Genomic DNA, 14,470 nt, shown 5'->3' with positions numbered 1-14,470 from the left:
TTTGAAATCAAAATGATCATCGTAAAATTTAACTGTGTATTATTCCATAATTCCATGCATTTAAGACCGCGTGAATGATTAGGTTTGTGTGTAAAATATTAGAAGTTGGGTACATTACACAAATTCATCACATTTGAAAGGATTTGTAACGTCATTCTATGACGTCACTGAATGTCAATCTATGACGTCACTGAATGTTTACAAAGTTGTGCTGCCATCTATTGAGAAACCAAAACATTGATTCTGTGTTGTCATTGAATCATTCTCACATGAAAGATTAATACTAATTCCCCTGAAGATTAGTTTGTTAAACTGTTCTTATCAAACACTGGACTCCAGATAACAGCAAAAAGGTACAGAAACGCAATTTTGAGAGTTATGTCTATTTAAAACCATCATTGTTATGAAAATTATTTTATAGAGGCCTTATGGTAGATGGCCTTCGAGGTTTTATAGACTGGCCAGATACCAAAGACTATTATAGGCCTTAGGTGATGCCACACGCTCTTATGATAATGATGGTTTATACGATAATTTTGATGATAAGGAACAGACCAATTTCTCTGAAATGTAAAGCATCTAAATGCTTGTTATGTCTGGTTGTCATGTAAAAGGTGTAATGTCATATGACCGTAGACTCGCTAAAGTAGGTAAGGACACGGCTTGGAGGTTAGGCTATGAGGGAAAGTTGAGATTAGTTGATGTCCAGGTAAAGTTGGTAAAGTTTTACTGTAATACAGATTCTGATTTCGAACAGAAAATACATATTTTCCTGTAGTAAAGAACGTGATTTAACCGAATTTGACCTCCATTTCAACCGCAAACAAACAATAATACCAATGTCCATTTTTAATTCCCAAGGGAGGAACTGGCCGCTGACCTACAAAGGCTCCATAGTAACTTTATTTTGATGTCCAAAATCCAGCCTGGTCTGACATCGTTTACCGAGTCTACGGCCATATGACATTACACCTTTTACATAACAACCAGACATAAAAGGCATTTAGATGCTTTACATTTCAGAGAAATTTGTCTGTTCCCTATCATCAAATTATCGTATAAACCATCATTATTATAAGAGCCTGTGGCATTACCGAAGCCTTTGTATGTCAGCGGCCAGTTCCTCCCTTGGGGATTAAAAATGGACATCGGTATTATTGTTTGTTTGCGGTTGAAATGAAGGTCAAATTCGGTTAAATCACGATATTTACTACAGGAAAACATGTATTTTCTGTTCAAAAAGATAATCTGTAATACAGTAAAACTTTACCTGGACATCAACTATCCTCAACTTTACCCCCTAACCTAACCTACAAGCGTGTCCTTACCTACTTACCTAACGGGGGGGCTAACGTCCCCCTGTGACCCCCTCACACTGCCATATTCCAAGTTAGCCGCTATCATACATTCATCCCGTTATTCTGTACCATTGTTTGCGAATTGAACGAATTTTACTTTCATTTTTATGGGAGAGGAGTAGTTTTTAGATACAAACCCTCTTAGAGAACAAAGTAATGATGAGTTATATTAGTTAATTGGGGGTTTAGGTGGTAGTTTGGTGGACCATTATAACTCGCATATTTAAACAAGGTGTATGTATGATAGCGGCCATCTGTATGGATGATGCCAACTGCCGATTAAAGTGAGAATTGAATTTAAAATATGTACAGTACATTAACCCACCAAGTTATCAGAACCAGACGTCCAAAATACTTAAGAGAATTTCTACATATTGCACACCCAACAAATTGTGTCGACACGAGAATAGTTACAGATGGTTTCAAACTATTGGAACCTAGATATATGTCTACTGTAGGCTCCAGAGCCTTTAAATATGCAGCCCCGAGACTATACAATAAGCTCCCACGAGACTTCTGAATGATTGAAGACATTAAGGCTTTCAAGAGGAAACTGAAGACTTTCTTATTCCACGAGTCGTATGACAGTGACCATTCAACAGTAAATGAACAATATATGATATGAAACGTTGAATACTCTGAACTAACAAGATATAACGACAGTGGAGTTCCCCTGCTGTATGGGACCGGAAAAGCAGCTGTCAAAGTAAAGTACAGTAAAATACTAGGCATGCAGTTAATTCTGATAGGCAGGCCTTCTCCATCATGAGGCTCAATACTACAACGTATTCTAGAAGTTTTATTCCAGCCAAGTGTGGAATGATTTTCCTAATCGGGTAGTTGAATCAGTAGAACTTCAAAAGTTCAAACTTGCAGCAAGTGTTTTTATGTTGGAAAGGCTGACGTAAGTCTCTTTTTATAGTTTATATATGAAAGATCTGTTTTAATGTTATTACTGTTCTTAAAACATTTTAATTGTTTATTACTTTTCATATTGTTTATTTATTTACTTATTTCCTTTCCTCACTGGGCTAATTTTCCTTGTTGGAGCCCTTGGGCTTATAGCATTCTGCTTTTCCAAGTGGGGTTGTAGCTTAGCTAGTAATAATAGTAATAGCCTAATCTTCTCAGTCAGTCTCATCTGCTGAGGTACGTCACCTCAGTGGCATCCCTGTCACTTCACAGGTGACTACTATTCCTGCATCCCCTCCAAGAGAAGGACTTTTTCAATATTAAACTTACCCGATAATCATGTAGCTGTCAACTCCGTTGCCCGACAGAATTCTACGGGAGGGATACGCCAGCTATCACTATACTAGAAGGGGGTGTACTCACAAGCGCCACCTGTGGCCAGGTACTACAGTACTTGTTGTTGACGCCACCTCACTTTTTCCTCTGTCGTGCTTCCGGCAAGACGTTCTTGGATACGCTTATGATTTTGGAGTATTGTTCACGGTTTGGTGAAGTATTTCTCTAAAATTTGCAGCTATTCGCTATACTAGAAACTTCTATATTAGCTTAGTTAGCTTTTGGAATTAATTTTATTATGGTGACGAAGAGAGTATGAACTCTCTTTCACCTTTAAATGGCCGACCCTTCCCTTAGACGGAAGTGTTGGTGTCTAAGAGAGTATAGACTCTCTTTCTTAATTTTGCTTAACAAAAGTTATAGATTTATTTTATATCTCTCCGCCTTTTTATAGGCCTCTTCGATTAACTTCCTTTTATTATAAAATTATTAAAATTAATTTTTATATATTCGACCTTTCCTAATGGTAGGCGGTCTTTTCTTGTACCGAAGTTAATTAACATTGAGCCCGTCATTTCGGTTTTACCTGTTAACATATTATGCTATTTTAATGTTTTTGAAAGAATTTCTTTGATAGTCTCGTACTGTTTTCAAAGTTGAACTAACGTTTTGTTTTGTCTCTGCAGTTGTTGACGTTTCAGAACGTTCAACTTGCGCTCTATCGTTACGATAGAGAGAGAATTTTCACGGTGTCACGTTGCAGTAAGAGTAACCGTGTCTAGCGTTTTGTTCATTCTTTCTTAACTTAATGGTTTTAATTCTACAAAGGAACTTTTCATTTTGGGAAATATTTTCCTTTAACAATAATATGTTTTAACGATATATATGATTGGGCTCTTCTCTCAGGTTCTAAGTCAAGAGAGAGAGAGAGAGAGAGAGAGATAGAGACGGAGGGAGAAAGAGGAGGATAAACGTTTCGTTCAAGCGAGTAACGTTGTTATCGTTTTTGCTCTTCTCCCTAGTCTCTTTAGGGGAAGAAGGTAAACGTTTCCCACTGAATTATTTATCTTTCATTAGATTTTTCTGTTACATTGTAATTCTGTTTTCGCAATTACTAACTTTTGAGAAAGGATAGAATTGCGTGTTTCAGGTACAAACCACTTAAAGTTTCGAGTTCAGTGAAATAAGTGCAAACAGAAAATCAAAGTGATAAGTGATTAGCGCAAAGTGTGTCAGTGTTGTGCGTGAGGGTACTTCTGTGCGTGCCAGTCGTCCTCCCAGTCCGGGACCTCTTGCAAGCTCCCAAGCCCAGGGGAGAAGCAATGTCGAAGGGCAAAAGGGTTCGGCAGGCCTTGATCGGCGCACAGAAGTATCCTCGGTGGTTGCGGGCGTGTCTTAAGAGACCGTCACTCCCACCCGCAGACGATTGAGCCCTTATTTTGCTCGTCTGCAGAAGAAATTTCGGGGAGAAAACGCTGGTCTCAGGTCTCAAGACCTCTTAAACGTAAAGTCCAGACCTATGCCAGACGTACGAAGTTAGAGTTCAACAACCCGGATGCAGTCATTGGGTTAGCTCTGACTCTCCTCAGTCTCAGGTGACTGCACTCCGCCTAAGAGGAGTAAGGTTCTGCCACAACAGATCTCTGCTGTTAAGGCTTTACCTCAGCAGACCTTAGTGTCTGCCGACCCCAAGTTGACTCTACTGCAGTCCATGCAGTCACAACTTGCGGTCTTGATGCGTGAGTGTCAGGCTGAGAAGGTTACACCTCCTCCTGCGATCGCTCCGCCTGACCGCAGTACTGCCTGCCAGGCGTACGATGTTGAGGCTCCTCAGGATACCTTACCACGTTCTGAGTTTACTGTTTCCAGTGGTGTGCAGCTCCCTCCGCCTTCCTTAAGGCAACCTCAACAATGGGAACAGGAAGCTTATACCTTACTTCCTCCGCTTCCACTTGCAGTTCCACCAGTGAGGCAACACTCTCTTGAGGTACAACAACCTCTCCCATCCATGAGTCAGTCTCCTCAGCTCTCGCTGCAGCGAGCTCAACCCTCCTCAAGGCAAGCACAACACCTTAGCCTTGCGCCTCAGGAACCTCAACTCGCGAGACAATTACTGTGTTCTGCGCAGCCACTACCTCATCGCTCACAGCTCACACCTCAGGAACCTCAACTCGTTCCTCAGGAACTTGCTACTGCGCATCCGCCAACCACTCAGCAAGCGCAACCCTTGAGGCAGCAACCTCATGCTATGAGTCAGCCACCTCAACGCATGCATCTGCCACTTTCTCCTCAACTTGAGAAATAACAAATGACAATAATAACACCTCATTACTTTCATAACTTGCATTTGTAATCATATACATGTATGCCTACACAAACATTATGATAATGGAGGTTATTTGTCTTACTTATATAAAAATATATATGTATTCCTTGCAATATATTTTTAACAATATCGCAAAATATGGCAAAATATCTTCAAAACAAAAATGAATACATGAGTTATGAATGTAAGGTAAATATTATGTTGATATTAAAACCCCATGCAAGCATGCATGAAGCACTCTAGCACTGGTCATGGAATTTCTGAGAAATGTTAAACGCCATGCAACACGCTCTGCTTACCTTACAGCATGCTCTACATACAGCATGCTCTGCATACAGCATGCTCTGCATACAACATGCTCTGCATACAGCATGCTCTGCATACAACATGCTCTGCATACAGCATGCTCTGCATTCAGCATGCTCTGCATACAACATGCTCTGCATACAACATGCTCTGCATACAGCATGCTCTGCATACAGCATGCTCTGCATTCAGCATGCTCTGCATACAACATGCTCTGCATACAGCATGCTCTGCATACAACATGCTCTACATACAGCATGCTCTGCATACCTTACCGCATGCTTCTCAGTCATACATCTTTGGTTGTTGCCAACTCACTAGACTGTCAAGCAGTTTCATAATGTTGCCTTCTAGTCTGCTGCTTTTGCACCATTGAAACCCTCACTGAGAGAACTTAACTTTTCTCGGATATGGTCCCTGTAGATGAGAAAGTGCTTTTCTCCCTCCTTCTGATATTCCCTTGAGGACTCTGTCATTTGGAGAGGAGCCTTTAGCTGCGTAGCCTCCTATGGACTTTTATTTAAGCATAACATGCTTCCAGGGAAGGTAATGGTTCCACTTCAGTCACTAACCCCGTCTGTTACCACACCTGCTCCCATAGACCTTGAGCTGTGTTGCAAGACATACAGTCCAAGCTTAGTCCTTGTTAAAGGATTTTTTGTTTACGGAGTCAGTGTGTCACTGGGAAGACGTTCAACAACCAGCAGAAGTGACTTGTTGTGACGCAGTGCGGCAACCTCAGCAACCCGATAAGGAGTTGTCTGTACGACCCAGACAGTCTAGACAGCTTCGGGTTGTCACTGTACTTCCTCGCTTCCCCATGGTTGACAGTTCACAGACTGTGCAGCAGTACCATGATCTTGCGTCCGGCTCCGTCAGACGACTGGCTTTTAAGAGCTCCCACAAGTCATCGCTGTCTGGAGATTCTCAGATGGACTATGGATCTGACCAAGGAACTGGGCCTCCTGGTCAATTTTGAGGAGTCTCGGCTCATCCCATCCCAGACCATTGTCTCCCTGGGTATGGATCTTCAGAGTCGAGCTTTTCGGGCTTTTTCGTCGGCCCCAAGGATCTTCCAAGCCCTAGAATGCATCCAGAGCATGCTGAGAAGGAACCGATGCTCAGTCAGGTAGTGGATGAGTCTAACAGGGACACTTTCATCGCTGGCCCTGTTCATCGTGTTAGGGAGAATCCACCTCCCCCCCTTCAGTATCATCTAGCTGCTCACTGGATAAAGGACATGACGCTAGAGACGGTCTCAGTTCCTGTTTCCGAAGAGAGGAGGTCTTCTCTCGCGTGTTGTAAGAACAGCTTTCTTCTCAAGGAAGTCTACCTTTGGCTGTTCAGAAACCCGACCGCCGTCTCCTCTCGGACACATCAGACACGGGCTGGGGTGCGACTTTGGACGGACAGGAGTGATCGAGAACATGGAATCAGGAGCAAAGGACACTTCACATCAATTGCAGGAGTTGTTGGCGGTTCTTCTGGCCTTGATAAACTTCAAGTCCCTCCAGCTTAACAAAGTGGTGGAGGTGGACTCTGACAACACCACAGCCCTGGCTTACACCTTCAAGCAGGGAGGGACTCTTTCGTGAAGTTGTTCTAGATCGCAAGGGACCTCCTCATCTGGTCTAAAGATCGAAAGCTCACGCTGGTAACGAGGTTCATTCAGGGCGGTATGAATGTCATGGCAGATCACCTCAGCCGGAAGGGTCAGGTCATCCCCACAGAGTGGACCCTTCACAAGAATGTTTGCAGCAGACTTTGGGCCCTGTGGGGTCAGCCAACCATAGATCTGTTCGCTACCTCGATAACCTAGAGACTCCTTTTGTATTGTTCTCCGATTCCAGACCCAGCAGCAGTTCACGTGGATGCTTTTCTGCTGGATTGGTTCCATCTCGACCTGTATGCATTCCCGCCGTTCAAGATTGTCAACAGGGTACTTCAGAAGTTCTCCTCTCGCAAAGGGACACGGCTGACGTTGGTTGGCTCCGCTCTGGCCCGCGAGAGAATGGTTCTTAGAGGTACTGCAATGGCTGGTCGACATTCCCAGGACTCTTCCTCTAGGAGTGAACCTTCTACGTCTACCTCACGTAAAGAAGGTACACCCGAACCTCCACGCTCTTCGTCTGACTGCCTTCAGACTTTCGAAAGACTCTCAAGAGCTAGGGGCTTTTCGAAGGAGGCAGCCAGAGCGATTGCCAAAGCAAGGAGAACATCCACTCTCAGAATCTATCAGTCTCAAAGGGAAGTCTTCCGTAGCTGGTACAAGACCAATGCAGTTTCCTCAACCAGTACCACTGTAACCCAGATTGCTGACTTCCTGTTATATCTAAGGAAAGTAAGATCCCTTTCAGCTCCTACGATCAAGGGTTACAGAAGTATGTTGGCAGCGGTTTTCCGCCACAGAGGCTTGGATCTTTCCACCAACAAAGATCTACAGGACCTCCCTAGGTCTTTTGAGACCTCAAAGGAACGTCGGTTGTCCACTCCAGGCTGGAATCTAGACGTGGTCCTAAGGTTCCTTATGTCATCAAGATTTGAACCTCTCCAATCAGCCTCTTTTTAGGACCTCACATTAAAAACTCTTTTCCTCGTGTGCTTGACAACAGCTAAAAGAGTAAGTGAGATCCACGCCTTCAGCAGGATCATTGTTTTCACATCTGAAACGGCTACATGTTCCTTGCAGCTCGGTTTTTGCTAAACGAGCTTCCTTCACGTCCTTGGCCTAAGTCGTTCGAGATCCCAAGCCTGTCCAACTTGGTGGAGAATGAACTGGAGAGAGTACTTTGCCCAGTTAGAGCTCTTAGGTACTATCTAAAAAGGTCTTAACCTTTACAAGGACAATCAGAAGCCTTATAGTGTGCTATCAAGAAACCTTCTTTTCCAAGTTCTAAGAACTCAGTTTCTTACTATTCAGGCTTCTGATTAGAGAAACACATTCTCATCTGAAGGAAGAAGACCTTGCTTTGCTGAAGGTAAGGACACATGAAGTGGGAGCTGTGGCTACTTCAGTGGCCTTCAAACAGAGCCATTCTCTGCAGAGTGTTATGGATGCAACCTATTGGAGAAGCAAGTCAGTGTTCGCATCATTCTATCTCAAAGATGTCCAGTCTCTTTACGAGTACTGCTACACCCTGGGACCATTCGTAGCAACGAATGCAGTAGTAGGCGAGGGCTCAGCCACTACATTCCCATAATCCCATAACCTTTTAACCTTTCTCTTGAATACTTTTTATGGGTTGTATGGTCGGCTAAGAAGCCTTCCACATCCTTGTTGATTTGGCGGGTGGTCAATTCTTTCTTGAGAAGCGCCGAGGTTAAAGGTTGTGATGAGGTCCTTTAGTATGGGTTGCAGCCCTGTATACTTTAGCACCTTTGAGTTGATTCAGCCTTCCAAGAGGAACGCTGCGCTCAGTAAGGAAGACGATCTTATTAAAGGCAGAGTAACGGTTCAAGTCGACTTCCTTACCAGGTACTTATTATTTCATTGTTATTGTGGATAACTGATTATATGAAATACGGGATACTTAGCTATCCTTTAGTCTTGTACACTGGTTTTTCACCCACCCCCCTGGGTGTGAATCAGCTACATGATTATCGGGTAAGTTTAATATTGAAAAATGTTATTTTCATTAGTAAAATAAATTTTTGAATATACTTACCCGATAATCATGATTTAATTGACCCACCCTTCCTCCCCATAGAGAACCAGTGGACCGAGGAAAAGTGAGGTGGCGTCAACAACAAGTACTGTAGTACCTGGCCACAGGTGGCGCTTGTGAGTACACCCCCTTCTAGTATAGTGATAGCTGGCGTATCCCTCCCGTAGAATTCTGTCGGGCAACGGAGTTGACAGCTACATGATTATCGGGTAAGTATATTCAAAAATTTATTTTACTAATGAAAATAACATTTTTATGAAGCATTGCTCAGGGGATATCTATATACATGCAAAAATCCTCTGCAGCTATTTACCAGTGAAAATGTGCCATCTTCTGTAATTGGTGTCATTGAAGGGACACTTCTCAATTTGTAGCCTCTCTTCAATTAATTGCTGATTTTCTCATTTACCTTTGCTGAGAGAAGCTCCTCTGTCTCCTCAATAAGAGGCTATTGCTCAGCTAGAAGGCAGGTCTTCAGACTGAAGGGTTTGGACCTTTCCTCTGTGATAATTGTCCATTCTCAAGAGGAGCTTCGAAGTCTTATCCTGCCAAAGATCTTAGACTTCCACATCGGGACATCACTAGAGTTCTCAGCTCTCTCAAGCATTCACCATGTGAACCTTTAATGAGAGTGTCAGATCAGGATTTGATATTCAAAGCTGTCTTTCTCCAAAGAGAGTAGGCGAACTACACGATGCCATGAGTTATTCCAAGTGATGAAAGAACGTCTTGTTGTTTGTCCTGGAGTTTGTGATTAAGACCCTGAAACTTGCTGTCCATGACCTGGGTTTGACTCCTACTCCATCTCCTCCCTCCGAGATGTGACTAGCAATCGTGATGATCTGCATCTCAAGAGAACTCAGCGCCAGAGGCTGTTCCTCAGTGCTGGAGGGAGAAAAAAGCCGATTTTGAAAAACATGATCTCGTTCTCGCTTCGTGAGACCATCAATCATGCTTACCCCACATACGAAGACTCTTCAGATGACCGTCTAGAGCTCAGATGTACAAAGTCAGAGGTATTATCTCCACCCTGGTTTTCAAGAAGAATCTGTCCATGGCACAAGTTCTGAAAGCATGCGTCTGGAAATGCTAAACAACCTTCACTTCCCACTACCTCCAGGAATATGCTCACAAGTCCCTGGACGCATTATCCTTGGAACCTGTGGTAGCTGCTCAACAGATTGTGTAACGAGCCTACCATAACTCTTTTATGGCACAAGAAGCATCTCTTCTAAGGTAACAGTCGTGACGTAAGCCTAAGACTGAAAGGTAGAATGTCTGGCCGTTTCCCTTTCTCCTTTCTCTCTCTTGGAGTACAACAGTTAATGTAACTGGACTGGACATTAGATGCAGGTAAGCTATTCAGTCGTGTAACTTTTTGTTACAATATGGTTTGTGTAGAATTATCTCCCCCATCCTCCCTACGATGGAGAGGATGCACACCCATTGTTCATATTGGCCAATACATTGGGACACCATATCTCTAAGGATATAAATTCTTTAGTGACCGTCTACCAGTTCCTGGTGGGGACCTAGCCTAACACTTGCTTCATCTTCATGCTCAGGTCGTTAAGAGATTGACAGAAGTCACGACTTTCTCTCCTGTACGGAACTAAAGTACACTTACATTTCCTGGGTCAGTTAACCAGCCAGTTTGGTTATAGGGATTACTACTCTCCTATGGATGAGTTTCCTATTAAAGTTCAAGAGTTTTTATAACATGCAGGAACAAATCACAAATTTCAAAAATAAATTGTTTTTCTCCTAACTTTACAAACCTGAGACCTTTAAGTTTCACTGCTTGCCTCAACCACGTTGCAAGTCAAAGTGAGGATTGCTCCACCTGTTGGATGGGAGGGGCTTACCTGCCACTTGGTGGGCAGCTATGATTACGCTGTTCCAGCGTTGCTAATATCTAACTCCTATTAAAGGTCTCAAGTTTATATCATGATCAGCCATAGCAAGTCCACTGCAGGACAAATGCTTCAGACATGTCCATCCACTTGAGTCTGTTTATGATATTTCTATGTTAGTTTATACATACAAATTTTCTTAGTTCGTCAATCTGTCGTCTTCTTTTCCTTCCCTTGCTTTGTTTGCAATCCCAAGGGACCTATTTTATTATTCTTAATGTCCATTTATTATGTCATTCTCATTATATGTTCTGCCCATGTCTATTTCTTTGTCTTGTTATTATATCCTCTACTTAAGTTTGTTCTCGTATCAAGTTACTAACTTGTTTATCAAGTATAATTTTGTTTTTTATGTTTTAGTTGACTACGGGAGGAAGATGAACGAGGCTGAGCAACTTGTTAATCAAGCAGCCGATATAGCACGGCAGGCAACTACTTTCGATGCAGGCGGGAGTCACCAAGCTGCTATTTACATGTACCGTCAGGCTGCGGCATATCTACAGCAGGCACAAGTTCTTGGACTATCAGCCCACTCAATTGCTGACCGAGTTCAGCAGTATAGGAATAGGGCAGATGCGCTTGAGCAGAATGGTATGTTAAACTCGGTATAATTATTATGTGATACTTCTATTGGAGCATACCACCTACAGTGTTCCTTCCTCTGTGTGCTTTAGACAGCATAGAAAATTTGTTCCTTTAGATCTTATATCTCTTTTAACATTGAATTTCCCTTACGTTTTTTATTTAAACCGAAGAACAAATTTTTAGTTAGGCCATACAAGAGACGAGAAATGTAATGGTAAAAATGTGCAGTGCTGTAGTGTACATGTATTATGATTTGATGATGCTATTACGGGACAATGTTTTTGAATATTCAATTTTCGTGCGCTTTTTGTTTTTAATAAGATTTCATCTTTTCATTACTTTTTTTTTTTGAGGACTAGCTGAAAGTTGGGAAAATGCACCCATGGGGGTCTAGTTGTAGACTTTTGAAGTTAATGGGGAATTTTTTTTTTAACTAGTCTCCAGATTAGTTCTAAGATGTTCTGTGGGCTAATAATTGTAATATGAATCAATTTAACAATACAGTACCACTGAATCAACATTTCTTATCTCTCGTAGGACTCTTACAAAAGGTTTGTTTTCTCATGAAGTTCAGTTTTTTTGAATGAAAATTAAAGAAAGGTACTGTACTGTGATAGAAGTTGAACAGCTGAGAAAGAAAATAATAGGTGAAAGTAAAATGTAGAAAGGAATGCCATTTGGGCTGAATTTATGCTTGAAAGAAACCTTAGTATCAGCTATAGTATGTGACAGAATGCACATTGTCAGTAATACTTTCTCACAGGGATCGTGTGTCATAAGCAGTAGTTTAAGACAGCGATGTCCAACCTTTTAATTTAATGGGCCGCATTGCAAACTTAAATATTTAACTGGGCCACAAAACCCCCAAATACCTGAATACATTTTAATGAAAAATGACAATATAAAACAAAACCATGTGAATACACTTTTTTCAATATTAAACTTACCCGATGATCATATAGCTGTCAGCTCTGCTGCCCGACAGAAAAACCTACGGGCGGAATACGCCAGCGATCGCTATACAGGTGGGGGTGTACATCAACAGCGCCATCTGTCGAGTAGGTACTCAAGTACTCTATGTCAACACAGAACCAATTTTCTCTCTGTCGTGCCACCGGCAAGACCTACTGAATACGCTCTTGTTTTCTGGATTGAATTTCACGTTATTTGGTGAAGTATTCATCTCTAGTTATTAGCTATCGCTGTGCAGAAGTTATCTTCAATACTTCCTTGCATTCTTTTTTGGATTTGGATTATTTGTTGACGACTTGGATAGATTTTGAATTCCCCCCTTTGACTAATTCAAGATGTCTGACCCTTCTCAAGTCCCCAAGTACAGGAAATGTAGCGCTAGGGACTGTTCAAGGCGTCTTCCGAAGGCCTCTATCGATCCGCACACCGTTTGTTCCAATTGTAGGGGTAAAGCCTGTCAATTGGAAGATCGATGTGAGGAATGCGCTGGGCTTTCGGAATTCGGGTTTCAAGAATTCCTGAAATATGCACGTAGGCTAGAGAAGGATAGGATCAGGAGGAGTTCGTCTCGCTCTATTGATTTTTCCTCTCCCCATGCCCCTCAACCTATTCCTTCCCCTGTAGTGGTTGCACCCGACGCCCCTGCTAGCTCTCATCAACCTTCAATGGCGGATATGATGCGTGCCATTCAGGCTCTAGGTGAGAGAGTCGAGTCATTGGCTAATGACCGCAATCAACTCATGGCTGATGTCAGAGAGTTGAAAGGTAAAAGTGCAGTGGGAAGTGAAGTGAGTGTCAGTGCAGTGAAAAGTGTCAGTGTTACGCATGAGGGTGCGTCTGTTCGTGCCTGTCGTCCTCCCAGTCCGGGACCTCTTGCAAGCTCCCAAGCCCAGGGGAGAAGCAATGTCGTACGACCAAAGGGTTCGACAGGCTTTAATCAGCGTACAGACGTACCCTCCGTGGTTTCGGACGTATCTTACCGAGATCGTCCCACCCACAAGAAGACGAGTGAGCCCATTTTGTCCTCGTCTGCGGAAGAGGTTTCTAGACAGAAACGATGGACCAAGGTCTCACGGCCTCTTAAGCGTAAGGTCCCTTCCGAGCTAGTCCAACGGCCCAGGTGTAGCCACTGGGTCAGTTCGGACTCGCTGCAGTCCTCCGACGACTGCACACCTCCCAAGAGAGGCAAAGTGGTACCGCAACAGGCAGTAACTCCGTCTGTTGCCGCACCCGCTGTTTTAGACCCTCAGTCTCAACGGACAGTAGTTCCGTCTGTTGCCGCTTTTGTAGACCCTAAGTGGTCTTTACTGCAGTCTATGCAGACTCAGTTAGCTGCGGTTATGCAGGAGTTTCGTGCGGAGAAGGTTGACACTGCTCCCGTTAGCCTACAACCTGCCACGGTTGTGCGCCCAGCTCACGCTGAGGCTGCCTGCTCCCACACTCCGGCTGCGGAGAAGGTTGACGCTGCACCCGTTAACCTACAACCTGCCACGGTTGTGCGCCCAGCAGACGCTGAGGCTGCCTGCTCCCACACTCCGGCTGTGAGAGCTCCTCCACCCATGCGCAGTCGACCCTGCCAGACGCATGCTGACTCCCACAGACGCACGGAGCACTCCGTTGCCGTGCGTGAGCTACCACAACAACAGGAGGGTGGAGTTAGGCTGCCGTGTTTTGACGCGGTGCGTCAGCCTCCGCAACCCACGGTGGTCTCCGCTATCCTTCCACAGTCGGGTGTAGACTCTTTGCGCACCCACTCAGCTTTGGTTGTTGCCAGTTCTCAGACTGACCAACAGTGGCTTGATGTTGGGTCCAGTGCAGCCACGCATGCACCCGTGCTGCCGGACTCAGCCGTCCAGCCCACTCCGTTGCCTCTTCCTCCTCAACATTCAGACGATGGTATCTCTGATGATGACGAAGCTGCACATCTTGACGACCAACACTCCGACATCGAAGAACCCAAGACCACGCCTCCCTCCTTAGACTTTAGGAAAGTGCTTGCGCTCTTTAAGGATTTGTATCCAGACCAGTTTGTGTCTGCAGCACCACGCTCACCTCCCTCTGAGTTCGCTTTAGGCATGCAGTCAGCAGCTCCTGCCT

At 43.8% G+C, this 14,470-nt stretch overlaps 1 protein-coding gene across 1 annotated transcript in view; it reads left to right on the top strand.

Annotated features, from left to right (window-relative positions):
- Window positions 1-217: 217 nt before the first annotated feature.
- The window catches only part of LOC137656815 (calpain-7-like), a 94,621-nt gene continuing 80,368 nt past the window's right edge, over window positions 218-14,470 (top strand). Inside the window, exons 1-2 of the mRNA XM_068391126.1 lie at window positions 218-353; window positions 11,177-11,407. Of these exons, the coding sequence (XP_068247227.1) occupies window positions 11,194-11,407 (214 nt within the window). The 5' untranslated portion in view covers window positions 218-353; window positions 11,177-11,193. The remainder of the gene's footprint in view (window positions 354-11,176; window positions 11,408-14,470) is intronic.

The sequence above is a fragment of the Palaemon carinicauda genome, chromosome 17 (assembly GCF_036898095.1).
Source record: "Palaemon carinicauda isolate YSFRI2023 chromosome 17, ASM3689809v2, whole genome shotgun sequence".
In the NCBI taxonomy this organism is placed as follows: Eukaryota; Metazoa; Arthropoda; class Malacostraca; order Decapoda; family Palaemonidae; genus Palaemon; species Palaemon carinicauda.
The sequence above is the reverse complement of the archived record's forward strand: the minus strand, read 5'-3'. Positions and strand labels throughout refer to the sequence as shown.